Source organism: Schistosoma haematobium, chromosome 1 (assembly GCF_000699445.3).
Source record: "Schistosoma haematobium chromosome 1, whole genome shotgun sequence".
Classification (NCBI taxonomy): Eukaryota; Metazoa; Platyhelminthes; class Trematoda; order Strigeidida; family Schistosomatidae; genus Schistosoma; species Schistosoma haematobium.
The window spans coordinates 82,265,248-82,281,096 of record NC_067196.1 but is presented as its reverse complement, the minus strand read 5'-3'; the positions used below and the strand labels follow the sequence as shown (position 1 = coordinate 82,281,096).

The 15,849-nt window shown below is 31.9% G+C and overlaps 1 protein-coding gene across 2 annotated transcripts in view; it reads right to left on the bottom strand.

Moving 5' to 3' along the window:
- Positions 1-8,547: 8,547 nt before the first annotated feature.
- Positions 8,548-15,849, bottom strand: part of MS3_00002268 (uncharacterized protein) — a gene marked incomplete at its 5' end in the record, with an annotated part of 35,593 nt that continues 28,291 nt past the window's right edge. The window contains 3 exons of one of the 2 annotated variants that reach the window (XM_051209840.1): positions 8,548-10,403; positions 12,417-12,737; positions 14,538-15,343. In XM_051209840.1, the coding sequence (XP_051075310.1) occupies positions 12,549-12,737; positions 14,538-15,343 (995 nt within the window). In that variant the 3' untranslated portion in view covers positions 8,548-10,403; positions 12,417-12,548. Of the gene's footprint in view, positions 10,404-12,416; positions 12,738-14,537; positions 15,344-15,849 lie in introns of those variants that run through there. The other variant, XM_012936731.3, reaches the window with a different exon arrangement.

Here is a 15,849-nt window from a genome sequence, read left to right as displayed (position 1 = left end):
ATTATACTTATTGGCTTTCGTTTGTGCACTACATAATCTAATCGAATAACTTTTATTAGTTTCTAGAAAGAAAAAATAAAAGATCATTTATAATCGACATTTTATTTATTTACGAAAATATTTTTTGAAAAGAGCAACTATTGTATACCATAGTTTATTTAATGTGTTCAATGATATGTAGACCAATGAATATGGTGAATTGATCTTTTCAAAATGTAAATATAGATAATTGTGATCTATATTCAAATGAATCCAAATAAGAATATTTCAAGTACTATAGTTGTATTTCAAATGTCAAAAAAATGGATTCCGCTTAGCCAACTAGACCACTGAGCCGGCATTCAACGGTGGCGCAACTTCGTGAATTGGTTGGAGTTAGAAATTAACACCATAGGATGCCGGCTCAGTGGTCTATTTGATTAAGCGCCTGGCGCGGGACTGATAGGTCCTGGGTCCGAATCCCGCGGGGGGCGGGGTCGTGGATGCGCACTACTGAGGAGTCCCATACTAAGATGAAACGGCCGTCCAGTGCTTCCAGGTTTTCCATGGTGGTCTAGCTTCAATTGACTCATGATTTCAACCAGTGAAATTTCTAAAAATCTCCACAAAACCGATTCTGATAAAATTAACAATCGTCATTTATGGTATCTCCTATAACTATATTTATTGAGCTGAAGCAAAGCAAAAATGAGTCACAGACTATAATAAAGACTGATAATCAACCAAAACAAATACAATGCAAAACAACTATCAAGAGAGAGAACTCCAAAGAGTAAGATTACAAAGGGCTAATTGACAATGACCAAATCTCCTGAAAGTTTATATTATTTGTAAGAGGTAAAGTGAGGCCAATCAAAAGACAAGCTAAATATAATTGAACGTGAGGAGCTAATATTTACTGAGGTCATTCCCTAGTATGTTTAAAAAAGATAATCATAAGTCGTTGAGAATAATCATTTTCATGGATTATTACTCCATAGCGAACATTTCTTTGTGAATGAAGGATACATTAGTTACAAATGGGAAAGGAGACAAATGAGTTACAAAAAAAGATTTGTACACGACAAAATGTGTACACAAATTCAGATAAATGGACGAGTTAAGATCAGGTATTCGCGAATACATATCACTCTTTAACGATGAATCGGTGGATTTGTTAATGTGTTAGTTACCTTCTGACTTCTATTATGGTACTGTTAATTAGTAGCAGTTAGATGGATACACTATAAACATATACCTTCATTCTGGCTTACCACTAATTTACAATTGAAAAGTAATTAAGGGTCCTGAAAGGTAACACTTGTAACCAACTAAAACTAAGTGTTTTCATAATTATTCGGACGAATTCCCGACTTAAACAGTTCAAACTATTTGTTCTATTATTGTCTGAATATTCATAAACTTTGAAATGTTATTTAGACCATACTAAGATCACAAACCGATCTAAGTTAGACTTCCGCTGTCAGCCTGAGAGCACTGGATGATTTTTACACCTAGTATAGGATTGTTTAGCAATGAGCAGCCACTCGTCGCAACCTGGATCAATGATGTGAGGCTGTTTCCAGTGTGAGGAACTCATCCACCGACGACGATCGATGATAGTCACGCAATATCGCGAATTAATTAAATTCAAATGTGACGACGGACCACGGGTGAACTCGAGGAAGCTGTAGGAGGCTCAGAAGGAGCCGAAGATATTCCATCCAATCAAGGACAACCTTCTTGATATAACATCAAACCTGTCAGCTATTGGATTTGGCTCAGTGGTTCAAAGGTTAAGCGTTCATGCGTGAGACCGAAGGCCCTAGGTTCGATTGCCGGTTGTTAGGTAACAGATGAGTATTGATGAAAAGTCTCATACAAAAACCAAACGGCCGTCCAGTGCTTTCAAGCTTTTAATGTCTAACTTAAATTGATTCATCATCTCGATATAATTCAACGATCCCTACAACTTCAAACTGATAGTTTTTAAAATCAATTTCTTTGTATAATATTACATACTCCAAAAATACTCAATCAACAAAAAAGTAGAAATTTATCTCCGTTTTCAGGATACTTTGCGTTAATTATGATAAATCATAAATGACTCTTCTTCTTTAAAATATCTATACAACCATTTAACATCATTGTGGAATTTTGAGCCATGTCATTCAGGATAGCGACCGATGGTTAGAGACCCTGAATGACATGGCTCAAAATCGTTTGCAATGGCGCAGGTGCATCCACTCTTTGTATTCTCCGAAATTCTAATCTTCTGCATTCTATGTGTTCTTATTCTCTTTCCAGATTTATTTCACGGTATTATACTCCTTGAATAACATCTTCAAACCCTAATCTTTCCGATTACTGCTTATACTTTTACTACCTCGACCACTATGGGATTTGAATAGACAATTTTATCTCTGTGCTAATGTGGTATGGCGACTCGAACTGATGTACATACGTACGAAGTTCTACGTTGTTACTGACTGACTGACTATAGAATTTAGAAAAACTAAGAATTAAAATCTAATCAGATTTAAGTGGTACTACCAACTAATAATGTTTAGAAAGATGTTTTGTTTTATTATCACAACAACCATGACATTCCACAAAATTTCTAATCTCATTGTCTTTAAATTACAAAAAAACACAAACCAACCTGGATTATTCTATAGGAACTAGCCACTTATATTAATAAAACTGCTCACACTTCCAATCATTAGAAAAGAAACAAACAACATTCCAAATATGCTTATAATTAGTTCCGGATTTATACATTGTTTCTTAATTAAAAGTGCATGCATCTTTTTTTTATGCAGCAACTAACTAATGCAGAATGTATTTCACTGTATTTATCTATTTTAATAAAAGAGATTGCAGATCATTTTGTTCATCATTTATGCATGTCGAAACGTGTATAGATTTTAAATGAGGTGGTATCTTAACGTTTTCAAATATTATAAAGGTCAATATTTACTTCAACGAATTTTTTTAAAGATAAAACATAATTTATGCGTTTTATTTCGTTTAATAGTTGAGATTATGAGTCAATTGTAGTTAGTTCACCATGAAAAAACCTGTAAGTATTAAACGGTCACTTCGTTCAATTGTAGGACTCCTTAGTGGCAGTGTGCATCCATGATCCAGACTCACGGGATTTGAACCCAGGACCTATCGAACGCCTGACCTCTAGATCACTGAGTCGACATCCAATAATGTTAATCAAAATTTACGGAATAACAATTGTTAAACATATATTATTCGGAAAAAAATTTAATGGGTTTGAATTATTTTTAGTTGTAAATGTATAAGAATGAATTAGAAATAGAAAGAATATTCCTAATATTTTGTAACTAATTTTATTGCTACTGCTTATCCTATTTCTAAACAACTTTTCAATGTTTTAATTATTGTTATCTCATACACACCAACAAATGCAGGTCAGTGTAGCAGAAGCCTCTGCATCAGTAGACCTCAACATACACGAAGGAAAAAGCAAAATCCTCAAATGCAACCTGGAAAACACCAACCCAATGACACTTGATGGACAAGATCTAAAAGAGGTGGAATCTTTCACGTACCTGGACAGCATTATCAATGAACAAGGAAGATCTGATACAGATGTGAAGGCAAGGATTGGCAAAGTAAAGGCAGCATTCCTACAGTTGAAGAACATATGGAGCTCAAATTAACTGTCAACCAGTATCAAAGTGAGAATCTTTAGTGCGAACGTCAAGAAAGTTCTGCTGTACGGAACTAAAACTTGGAGAACAATCATAACCATTATCAAAAAGGTACAAGTGTTTATAAACCATTGTCTATGCAAGATACTCAATGTCCGTTGGCAAAATACAGGTTCTCATCATCTGCTTACAAATTATAATATTTGAGATGAATTAATATGAAGAACAGTAATGAAAAGTTTACTAAAGTAAAGCTGAGTAATTTTATTTTTGGAGATATTGATTTCTGTTATATCTGGACGAGAATAAATGAATGGTGACTATCAAGTAACTATATTGTATGTATATTCATATTTCTTTCATTTTAAGCTTTTACTTGACCTATTGGTTACTGTTATATGATATACTATTCTCAAGTTATTCTCAATCTATCAGTCACAGTTTGTTACAATCACAGACATTTTTGACTTGATCTTGTATAAATGTCACTTTCTATTTTATGGCGTGATGTGGTCTGATTTTACTTGTATAGAAATCAAGTATGTTTGAAATAGATAATTCGATATAACATAGGCTGATATTTGTGTTCTGAACTGAATCGACTGAATTAGACGAAAAGCTGCTATCTCAAGGACCAATAAGAAATCTAAGCTGCTCATACTGGCTTATAAGTCGTTGGTCCGGTCAGTAAATCGATGACTCTAATTGATGATTGTATCACGTGATATATTAACAAGACATAAGTTATAACAGTTACAATGATTAGTTTCCTTTTTTGAGATAATTTCAAGTTTTATAATGAATTTCAGAATTAATTTCAAGCAAATATAAACTTATTAAAATTGTGAATGATACTATTTGTTTCTTATAGACCCTTGATAATTTTCTAAATAAGTTGACTTCGTTAACTTAGTTTCTGAATGGATATATATATATATATATATATATATATATATATATATATATATATATATGATTATTTAGGTCATATTTAGTCATTTGATAAAATGATTTGTTGTGTTCGTGATTCACATAATGTGTAGATGTTTACAAAATACAGTTCTTAATGCACATATTAGACTACTGAACATAACAATCAAATAACCAATAAAACATGAACAAATATGACTAATTTTATTTAGTTTTGAGCGACACATCCACCATTGTCATCAGTGAGTTACTACCTCACAAGTGACCCGGTTGAACCCCACTGGTCACTGCTTTTCACTAGATTCAATTGACTCATGATATGAACTGTTGAAATTACTACAATCTCCACAAAACCCCTTCTGATTCTATTTAGTTTTGTTATAAACTATATGTTGATCAGTATCAGAAGGGGTTTTGTGGAGATTGTAGTAATTTCAACAGTTCAGATCATAAGTCAATTTAAGCTAGACCACCATGGAAAACCTGGAAGCACCGAACGGCCGTTCCGTCCTAGTATGGGACTCTTCAGTAGTGCGCGTCCGCGATCCCGCTCCCCACGAGATTCGAACCCAGGGCCTATCAGTCTCGCGCCAGGCGATTAACCAACTAGACCATTGAGCCGGCATCCTATGGTGTTAATTTCTAACTTCAACCAATCCATGAAATTGCGCCACTGTATACCATTGTCTTCAGTGAGCTGATATCTCACAATAGACCTGGTTGAACTCCACTGGTAACGGCTTCTCACTAGAACTCCAGGAGTATCTCTTGAAGTCAGTCTCTAGTGAGCAGATGATTAATTATCAGAAGGGGTTTGTGGAGATTTTAGAAATTACACACTGCTGAAGAGTCCCATACTAGGATGAAACGGCCGTCCAGTGCTTTCAGGTTTTCCATGGTGGTCTAGCTTCAATTGACTCATGATTTCAATCTGTGAATTTTCTAAAATCCCCACAAACCCCTTCTGATAATTTTGATATTTACCAAAAACTTATTTTGAAAAAAATTACTCACAAAAAATCAATAAAACTCTAATCAATAGTTGTAGATACTAAATTCATATTGTACACTTTAAATCAAACCAAAAGGCTAAATGAAGATCAGACTCTATTGGTATCATTTAAGATTATTATTTTCTCATTCATATTTATGTATTCAATAATAAAATGTAGTTCACTATTTAACATTTTTATTTATGTTTTATTATTTTAAAAAAGTATTCACATGAGGCCGATTCAAACAAATAACCATATGTTATTATGACCTGAAACCATTGTTCTTTAAAACAAATTAACAAACTTTAAGCGTTACCTTCTTCAAAAAAACAAAATAATTTATTTTCTAATATTTAAAGAAGATATTACTTTAATGATAAATCATTGTTAATAATTTCTTATTTGATCATTAAATCGGAGAGAATCAAGTTTTATTGATTACTGAATATATATATATATATATATATATATATATATATATATATATATATATATATATATATATATATATATATATATATATATATATATATATATATATATAAGGTACTGAGGTTATTAAGCTATAATGAAAAGAATGAATTCTGAAATATTAGAAAATGGTGAATTGTTAATAATAAGAAAGTTAAAATGATATTATAAATCCTAAAATTGTAGTGACAGTATGAATTTATTCGTTTTGTACTGATCTATAGCTGTGAAATATGGGCTATGTTGCTAACCCCATGTCAAACCCTTCTCCTTTGCCTGGCCATGGGATCGGCAGTAACCTCATAAGAGTTACAGGCCGACTACACAATATTCCAGCTGAAGCACTAAAGTCATATATAGAAGTAACTGCAAACATGCCCATTTTATTCAGAACAAAATTTGGGAGGAAGAACAAGTGCCAAAAGACTGGAAAAAAGGATATCTCATCAAAATACGAAAGAAAGGAGATCTGAGCAAATGTGAAAACTATAGAGGCATAACATTACTATCGTTATCAGGAAAATTTCCCAATAGTTTTCTTCTTGTTCTGGTGGTTGATATGATTATGAAGACTTCCTTATCTGAGGGGAAGCACGGAATACAATGAACAGCTGTGATGACACTAGACGATTTAGTCTTCGTAGATAACCTAGCCCTTCTATCCCATACACATCAATAAATGCAGGTCAAGACAGCAGCAGTAGGCCATAACATACACAAGATAAAAAGCAGGGTCCTGAAATACAACATATGATAGACAAGCTCTAAGCAGCATCTTCGACAAACAAGGAGGATTTGATACAAATGTAAATGCACAGATTAGCGGAACAACAGCAGCATTTCGACATATAACTGGGAAAATTTTTAACTAACACCAAAGTCATGATTTTAAATATGAATGCCAAGACATTTTTATTGTACGGAGTTGAAACTTAGAGAACTACCACAATCATCACCAAAAATGTACAGATATTTATATACAATTATCTACGCAAGATACTCCAGATTCGTTAACCGGATACCATCAGCAACAACTTACTTTAGGAAAGAACAATATGTAGAAGTAGTTTAAAAAAGAGCAAGTTTTCTCGAACATTAATTTGCTATCAATCACTGAAATAATTATGATCCAAACATCCTGGATGGAATTTATGTAACAGACAAACCCTTTGACGGTGAAACATGTTTAACTGAACTTTTCTGATATGGTCATCTAGGTCTTACCACTACATTGGCATCAACCACGAACCTTTGTTTTCATGATGCTATGAAGAACAATTACACTAAACATCAGTTAGTCTTATCCCGAAACACTAAATGGCATCGTCAGTGGAAGGCGTACTGGAAATGAATTTCACTTTTGTTCAAAAACTATTAGGTGAAGTGTTAAACAAATAGATTATCAACACTAATAAAACGTACATTTATTTTGTAGGTTAAAAATATTTGGATGTAGTAAAAAAATAATAATTCACAAATCGACGCCAAGTTTTCAAATAGAAAAATTCAATTGTCATTTATGTGATTAAACTGGACTATACCGAAATAATATTTAACCATTCATCTAAACTCACCCAAAATGTATTGGGTCTAGTTGAATCCTTAATCGTAATGATATGAATTAGTTCCATTTGAATATATTCAAAGACTAATCTTTTGTGAACACGTAAGTTATTGCGTTTATTAACTTAAAATTATTGATAACATATTATTTATTTGTTTTAACAGATAGATATCGGTACAAGGAGGCACCAAATACATATGCGCCACACAGCACTCATTTGATATGTGTGAGGGCTGTGATACTGACCGGGTACCCAAACCGAAGCAGGTCGTTTTCTTAGGAGACCACACCCGGGGCCTTCGACCTGAAGGTCTGATCCACAAGGCAGTGGAGCAACGTAAGGAGATGCAGTCCCATCGTAGCAGGTGACCAACGATTGGTTCATACGCCATTTGTTCCTTCGGGATACTGAAGCCCATGTGCACCAATGGTTTGGAATCAGGGTTTTCCGACTCCCCTAGGTGGACTCTCCATGTCCACCAACCCGGTTATAGCTCCGAGCATTCGTTTTTCGTCCTTTCAATTCCGTAAACAACCCCCCTGCCACGAGAAGGTAGTGAGTAGAACTCTTGTAACAGTGACTATATACGCGTGGCCATGTGAGAGCATTTCGAGAGGGAGAGTGGGCTCTCCTCACTCTCGGCCGTACCAGGGCATTGATAACATATATCTTGATTGTTATCGTAACTTCTTCCAAAGATCTGATTGAAAAAATATATATATTACATATTTTCTAATATTCCAATACTTCAATAAATTACTGATTCGTTTAAAACGGTTGTCAAGTTACAGAAAAACTCTGAATAATTTGATAAACTAAATCTAACTACTTATAATCATATAACTAGTCATAAACATTAGTAAATTTATTACTAATGAGTACAATAGCTTTATCCATAAAATAATAAACAATGAAACAGAATTTTAATCAACATTTAGATTTATTCAATCTAATGACAAATACAAAAAACAATTTAGACAAAAATAAGAATCAAAATAGAGGAGAAGAAGAAAAACCAAACAGCACAAATTAAGACATATAAGCAGACAGAAAAAAACTAGATGATGATATGCATCGAAAATTTTTATCTTCTTTTCCTTTTTTTTTTTAAAAAAAAAGGAAAAGAAAGTAATCATGAACATGAAGTATTTGTTATGATGAATGAAAAGATGAAGACACATAAGTGAAGCGTAATAATTTCAACATATTCAATAATATTACACAAAATAAGACAAATATATATGAAAAATATCAGGAATGCTCTAAATTGTCATGTTATCATCAAATAAGATTGAAATCTATCTACATTGAAATAGAACATAAACATGGAAACCAATGATTTCAATTGAAAAGAGAAATCATATATGAAGATGAAAAACTTTGAATGTAGAGAAACTACCATGTAAGATATGTGTTGCTAAAGAATTCAAGCCAAAACTATTATTATTATTATTATGTGTACATGTTAAAATACTAGAAAAATAATAATCACATTAAAATCTAAGACTAAATTACAGTGAATGAAGAAACAAAAGAAAATCAACAAAACATTGTATCAGTTGTATATTTGTAAAACACACACATATATACACACACACACACAAAGTATAATAATCATTTGAAGCATACAGTAGGATAAAAAGAAGAAATCTGCTAGCATTTCATCTGTCAATAGCATAAAAATATAATGTTACATTATTGAAGATTAAAACAATTCATTAAGCATCAGTCAGTAACAACGTAGAACTTCGTACGTACGTACATCAGTTCGAGCTGCCACACCACATTAGTATAAGCATAAGCATAGATGAAACTCTGCATAAAATGATGTTTATAAATGATTATTAGCTATGATCTATTGTGAACGTTTAAAAAACAATCATTAAAAAATAAATAAATAAACTAGGAAACAAAATAAATAAATTTCATAGACAAACTAACAACATGAATATAAACACATACAACAATAAACGCTCGCGGGAAAATGAAAAACAAAACAAAACAACAACAATAATACAATAACAGAACTTTACACAGAAATCAATTTCATGATGACAGTAATAATATGACTAAAAATGCATCAATACATAAACGCGTTAATTCATTAGTCGATATTCCACAATTTTTGTTTTCCTTGAACAATCTATTCAGTGATTATTATTTCATCTTTTCTAATACTTGTTAAAGATTAACAATATTATTCTAGAGGAAAAAGAAGAACTTTTAAAAAATCAAACAGAAAAAAGAACATAGTGACAGGATACAAACAGAAAATATAATTGGAGGAACAAATTATATTGTTCTTATAGAAAACAAAATATGAACCACAAAAAAAATGAAAACAGATCATCTTTTGGAATTTCTCAATTCTATTGAATTTGACCATCATTATATATATATATATATATATATATATATATATATATATATATATATATATTGATGGTAGGAGAAGGAGTGGAATGAAGACAATTCAATAATTTATGCTGAACTATTTATGATGATGTAATATAATGTTTCTTGCATAACATAAATTGGAATCTCCACATGAAATACTTTTTTGCTCATTCGAAATAACAACAATTTCAAATCATAAAACATTTAATTATTCACAATGGCAGAGATTGTGTGTATGTATTGCTGTGAACAAATATGTAAAAGAAACAAATATTTTTGCTTCCAAACACCTATCGATATAAATTTAAGCCTTAAGCGCAGACGAAATAACTCATATAGAGTAGGAATTTATTTTGGAAGACATGGTGATGGAAGTCAAGCTAAAAAGCAAATAAATATTAAAAAAACATTAGGACATTTTAAGTACCTTATAGTGTACTAATAAAGTAAAATATCGTCTCAAAAGCATATGATCCTGATATTTGTCATTCATTATAAAGAACTGACAATCAAAAATGTACGCAACTTCAATAGTTGATAATCACCAATGTAACACGCTTTAGTGTGTATAGATAAAAAAAATATCTAGAAATATTCAATCTCACATCTTGTTATGTAATGTTTAGTTTTTCCGAGGAACACCTAGCTTGCATATCATACAATCACATACAATTCTCAGAACAACGAGGAAACTCATGTATATTTAAGAGATTTGTTTCAGTTGATCTTTTCTTAGAATTAAAATAAAATTTATATGAATCCACTTGGTATTGTTTTTTTGGTTCTTCCTATTGATGTTTAGGATTGCAATTGATCAGTCTGCTATTGGCATATGTGCATACTGTGTGTATTACCTCGATATAGCCTTGATTCACAAGCATTATTGCACAAGCAAGTGGCTATCAGGACTCAGTAGCTAAGTGGATAATGCGATGGCATTTGGAGCGAACGGTACTGAGTTCGAGTCCTAGAGTGCATATCAACTCTGAGATACAGGTACATCCAGCGTTCCGAAATAGGACGAAACGCGCGTCCTGGATTCCAATGCTAGCCACTATCCGTCGTTGCCTGTATGAATATTTTTCAAAAGAGGGTGATTTTTAAAAAACTACTATTACAATTTCATTTCACTCTAATTTTACGTTATATTACTTTGAGTTATTCATTTGTTCAAGTAATATTATGCTATTTACATGCCAGAAAGACTACGATGACAAATTCTTTTTCTAAAACACCAATTCATTATGAACATTAATACTTTTTTTGTTTCTTCTACTCATAGAATTACTTTCTACTACTCTTATATGTACTTGCTTTTATTTGAAACGAATTATCATTCTTTGAATGGTAATCTAACTAGTTTTCAATACGTTGTTTCTTGATTTATGGTAAATGCTGTTTGTTGTTATATACTAATTTGACAAATATATTGTCACTTTTAGTGCTTTTCAGGTGATGTAACTGAAACTTGGGGTTTTTAAATACAGTGTATTTTTTTCCTTTTTCATAAGAGTGTTACACTTGCAGACCGATCTTGTATTTATTCTCTAGCAAAATATAACATATTTCTAAAAAACAAAATGATTACAATTTATTAGACACGATATCACAAGGCACTTAGAAGTAATCAAACTATCGAAACGTTAACTACTGGTCCACTGCTTTCAACTACATTCTACTTGCTTCAATTTGATCAAATAAATAAAAACAAATCTACAACACAAGAGCTCAGTTTATAGAAATATAAATGAAGGTATCTAAATTAGTGTTCTCAGAATTAGTGAGGAATCACGTTTAGCACACCTATATTTATCGTTATAGGTCTAATAAGTTTCAGAAATAGCGATTTTTTAGAAATACTCCCTACTAAATTAGAGTTTAACGAATTGAGCTTTCTTCTACATAATACATATTTGAAGGGGAAATTAGGAAAACACGTTGGAAGTGGATAGGACATACGTTGATGAAATCATCAAACTGCATTACGAGGCAAGAGCTGAATCGAAATCCTGAAGGGAAGGGGAAAAGAGGAAGGTCAACAAACGCAGAGTGTCGAGAATTGGAAAAAAACATGAAAGGATGAATAGCAACTGAGAAGGATTGCCCAGGACAGAGTTCGATGGAGAAGGCTGGTAGGTGGCCTATGCTCCTCCACAACGGGTAACAGGCGTAAGTAAGTAATAAATAATGCTTCAGCACATCCAGCTCCAAGCGATGCACTACAAATAAGCTCTGATATATATATAACTCATAACACTTATGAAATTAAGAAAATTTGCATAAAACTACGATGTAGATGACCATTATCCTATGAAATAAACTAACTGATCTCTTGTTCACAACAAAGAATGTTAAATTCAAAACTTAAAATAGTGATAAGAATTGTTACTTACGTGAACAAAATGATTGAATGATTTTATTAAAACAAAATTCGATTGTCATTCAGCTGATAATTGTTTATGTGTTAAACTGAAATGCATCCAAACATTGTCCCGCTTTTTCCAGTGAGGTTATGTATATATGCTCTAATGAATACTATTGAGATGAGAAGACTGTGATGATATGACTGAGAAACGATTATCTGTTACACTCACTAGAGAAGAAGTATTCCTGTCTTCTTTCTGTTTGATAGAATACTTAGAAGGCTGTGAAAAGTTTATAGTGAAATGTAATTTCAAAGGTCCACCACTTTCATTGGTTGAAACTAGTTGACCCTAGAAATAAAAAATAGGCTACATTTCCTTAGTAGAAAGAAGGAACATAAATGATTATATATATATATTATATATATATATATATATATATATATATATATATATATATATATATATATATATATATATATATATATATATATATATATATATTGTAAGAATGAATTTACCGATGATATTTCGGTAAATACACACCACTTACATTCGGTTTGGTTTCAGAGTCACTAGCTTCTATTTATCTGCCAATCACCAAAATGTGTCACTTTCATGAACATAACGTAAGACCTCAATTTTTCACTTATTGTACTCATCCCTTACTGTTCAATATGCACAGATTTGTTGCTTCCCAGTTCCGCTAGTATACTCCATTGGTGCTAACTTGTATTTTAAAAAAGTCTTAAATTTTTTTTATTTGTTTTGACTTTAACTACACCACAGTTCCGCGTTCGAGAGTTAAGGGACTCGTTTAGCAGAACATATATATATATGCTCAGTAAGTGATATCTAGCATTTTCCCCCTCATTTTATGTGTCAATCCTCCATATGAGAATGTGGTTTTCACTGGGGAATTCATTTTAATTATCAAAAGTTATCTATGTATGTTTTCTGTGAACACGCTACTGCACCGCCTTTCGACTTGTCAGATGAAAGATGAAAATAAAGTCAAAGTTACGGCTTGCAATCAAATATCCAATAAAAACTATGTTCTTGTACCCAGCATTCATCCACTAAATAAACGGAAAAACGCTAGATATTGCGCACACTTTGAACATTGGGAGGGAAATGTACTTGAAATTTACACAGGTATAGCATCCCTATACGATAACTGAATTCCCCACAAAACAAGATGATATAAAATGAATGATTGTGTAGAATATGTCTTAGAGTTCACCAAAACTATCCTAACAAAATTTAATGTTTCCAAATACACCTTAAGATGAAAGAAAGTTGATAACCGTCATGCATAATGGTTACTTTCCCCTATATAAAAAGCTATGCAAAATGATAGCTAAATGAAAGAAGGTATATAAAACATAGATCTTAAAAATTGGATACCGCACACAAATTATGGATAACATTGTTAGGAAAAGGGAGTAAAATTAAAGAGGAAATAATGGTAATAATAAATAAGAAAATTATTAACAAGAACAGTGCATAATGAGAGAGACAGTTCAGTTAACAATACAAATGATATTCCAGAACTTCTCAAGCTAAAGAAGTTACTCTCAAATGCATAAAGAATGTAAAAGAAAATTACAGCACAACCACTACTAGAATCTGTCCTCAGCCATGTCCGATAACGTCTCACATCAATGTGTTTAGTGATCTCTCAGATGTCAACCAAGGAGTCGTAATGAATCGAGAGATGTCAGTCCTATATAAATTTCTTTCATATCATGGTCTCAAGCCATTAAGGAAATACCACTCTGGTTTTTTTTCAATTCAGTCCAAGTGCTGGCAATTAGTACACAATGTGAAAGACCCTAAGATGACATTCGCAAAACATATCCACGCCACTGAGGCTAATGATGACATCAATAAAGTTATTGTCATTGAGCTGGAACACGCAATGTCAAAGCTAAGGATTACTGACATTGCTTCAACATTAAAAATAATAATATAAAGAATTTCAAAAAAAAGTAAATTGATTAAAATACAATGTGATAGTTGGTTGAATAATCAACATGGAAATTACTTGTCTGGTACGATCATTTGAATCTAATTACTGAAATTTATCGTACAATTGAAAAAAATTGAGTAAAATATGAAAGTTTCAAAGAAATTATGGTAAAGACTTACTTTTCTTTGATGTACTCTTAAGTGTCTTGTAATCATATCACGTCGAGATGCAGAATAATAACATAATGAACATTGATACGGTCTTTGACCAGTATGTGTTCGTTGATGTGTAGATAAATGATCAGATCGACTAAATGCTTGACCACATATTATACATTCAAATGGTTTATGACCTGTATGCACATGAGCATGTCTTACAAGCATATCAGAACGAGTAAACTGACGAGAACATACCATGCATACATATAAACCATTTGAAGTTCTATGCTGAATAAGTGAACTATTAATACTACTACTTTTGTTAGTATCATTGTTAGTGGTAGAAGTGGTATTACTATGTTTATTAGAAGTAAGTGTTCGTACAGATGAAAATGTGTTAAATGTAGTACAATTATTAGTATTATTCGACACAGTTTGTTTACAGCTTGATGAATTTTCACATTGATAATTATCAACATCCATAAATTGTAGGTCGGAATAACTTTGAACAAGAGTATTATTATTATTATTATTACTATTATTATTATTATTATTATTATTATTATTATTATTATTATTATTATTAAACATAGAAATCTGATTAACATTAGTGGTATTTATTTGATTAAGAGCAATCGAAGTGTTTATAAAAGGTAAATGAGACTGATGAGTAATAGTTTGTTCATTCATTTTCGAATTAGTAGTAATAATAGTAGTAACAGGAGTGGTAGAAGTAATAATGGTGGCATCAAAACTTTTTTCTGGCATGATATGAGTCGGTGAAAATAATGATGAATGAAGAGGTGTAGTCGAAAATTTGTGATCATCTAGAATAAAGGGTATAACAACAAAGTAAACATAAATTAATATATAGGTAAATAAACTATTTACAGAGATTACGGTGGTCACGGATCGATGTTAACTTAGTATTCGGAAGTGATAAATTACTTCATCATCGCATAAAACTTGATTGGACTGAAACAGCTGTATTTTTAAACGGCTACTGCTTCTTTTTTAATTTTTACTTACGAACTAAGTCAACCGAATGATTTACTGTTGAGGCTTATTGGCAGAAGTCAAAATAACATCTCTGAAAAGTTTAGATAGAGTCATTTTCTTAATCTTTGAGAATCAGAATCGTTAGATCATTTGTTCTGAAGTTGATATGAATGATATATTGGCTTCATCGTGATTTTCAACATCTCAGTAGGATAGAGCATCCCATTAAATCACATAAAATTGTGTCAGATGAAAAAGTTTGGTAATAATAATGGCAGCACACAAATGGACGATTACAATGATAAGGGTGAAACTGTATATACATTTTTCATGT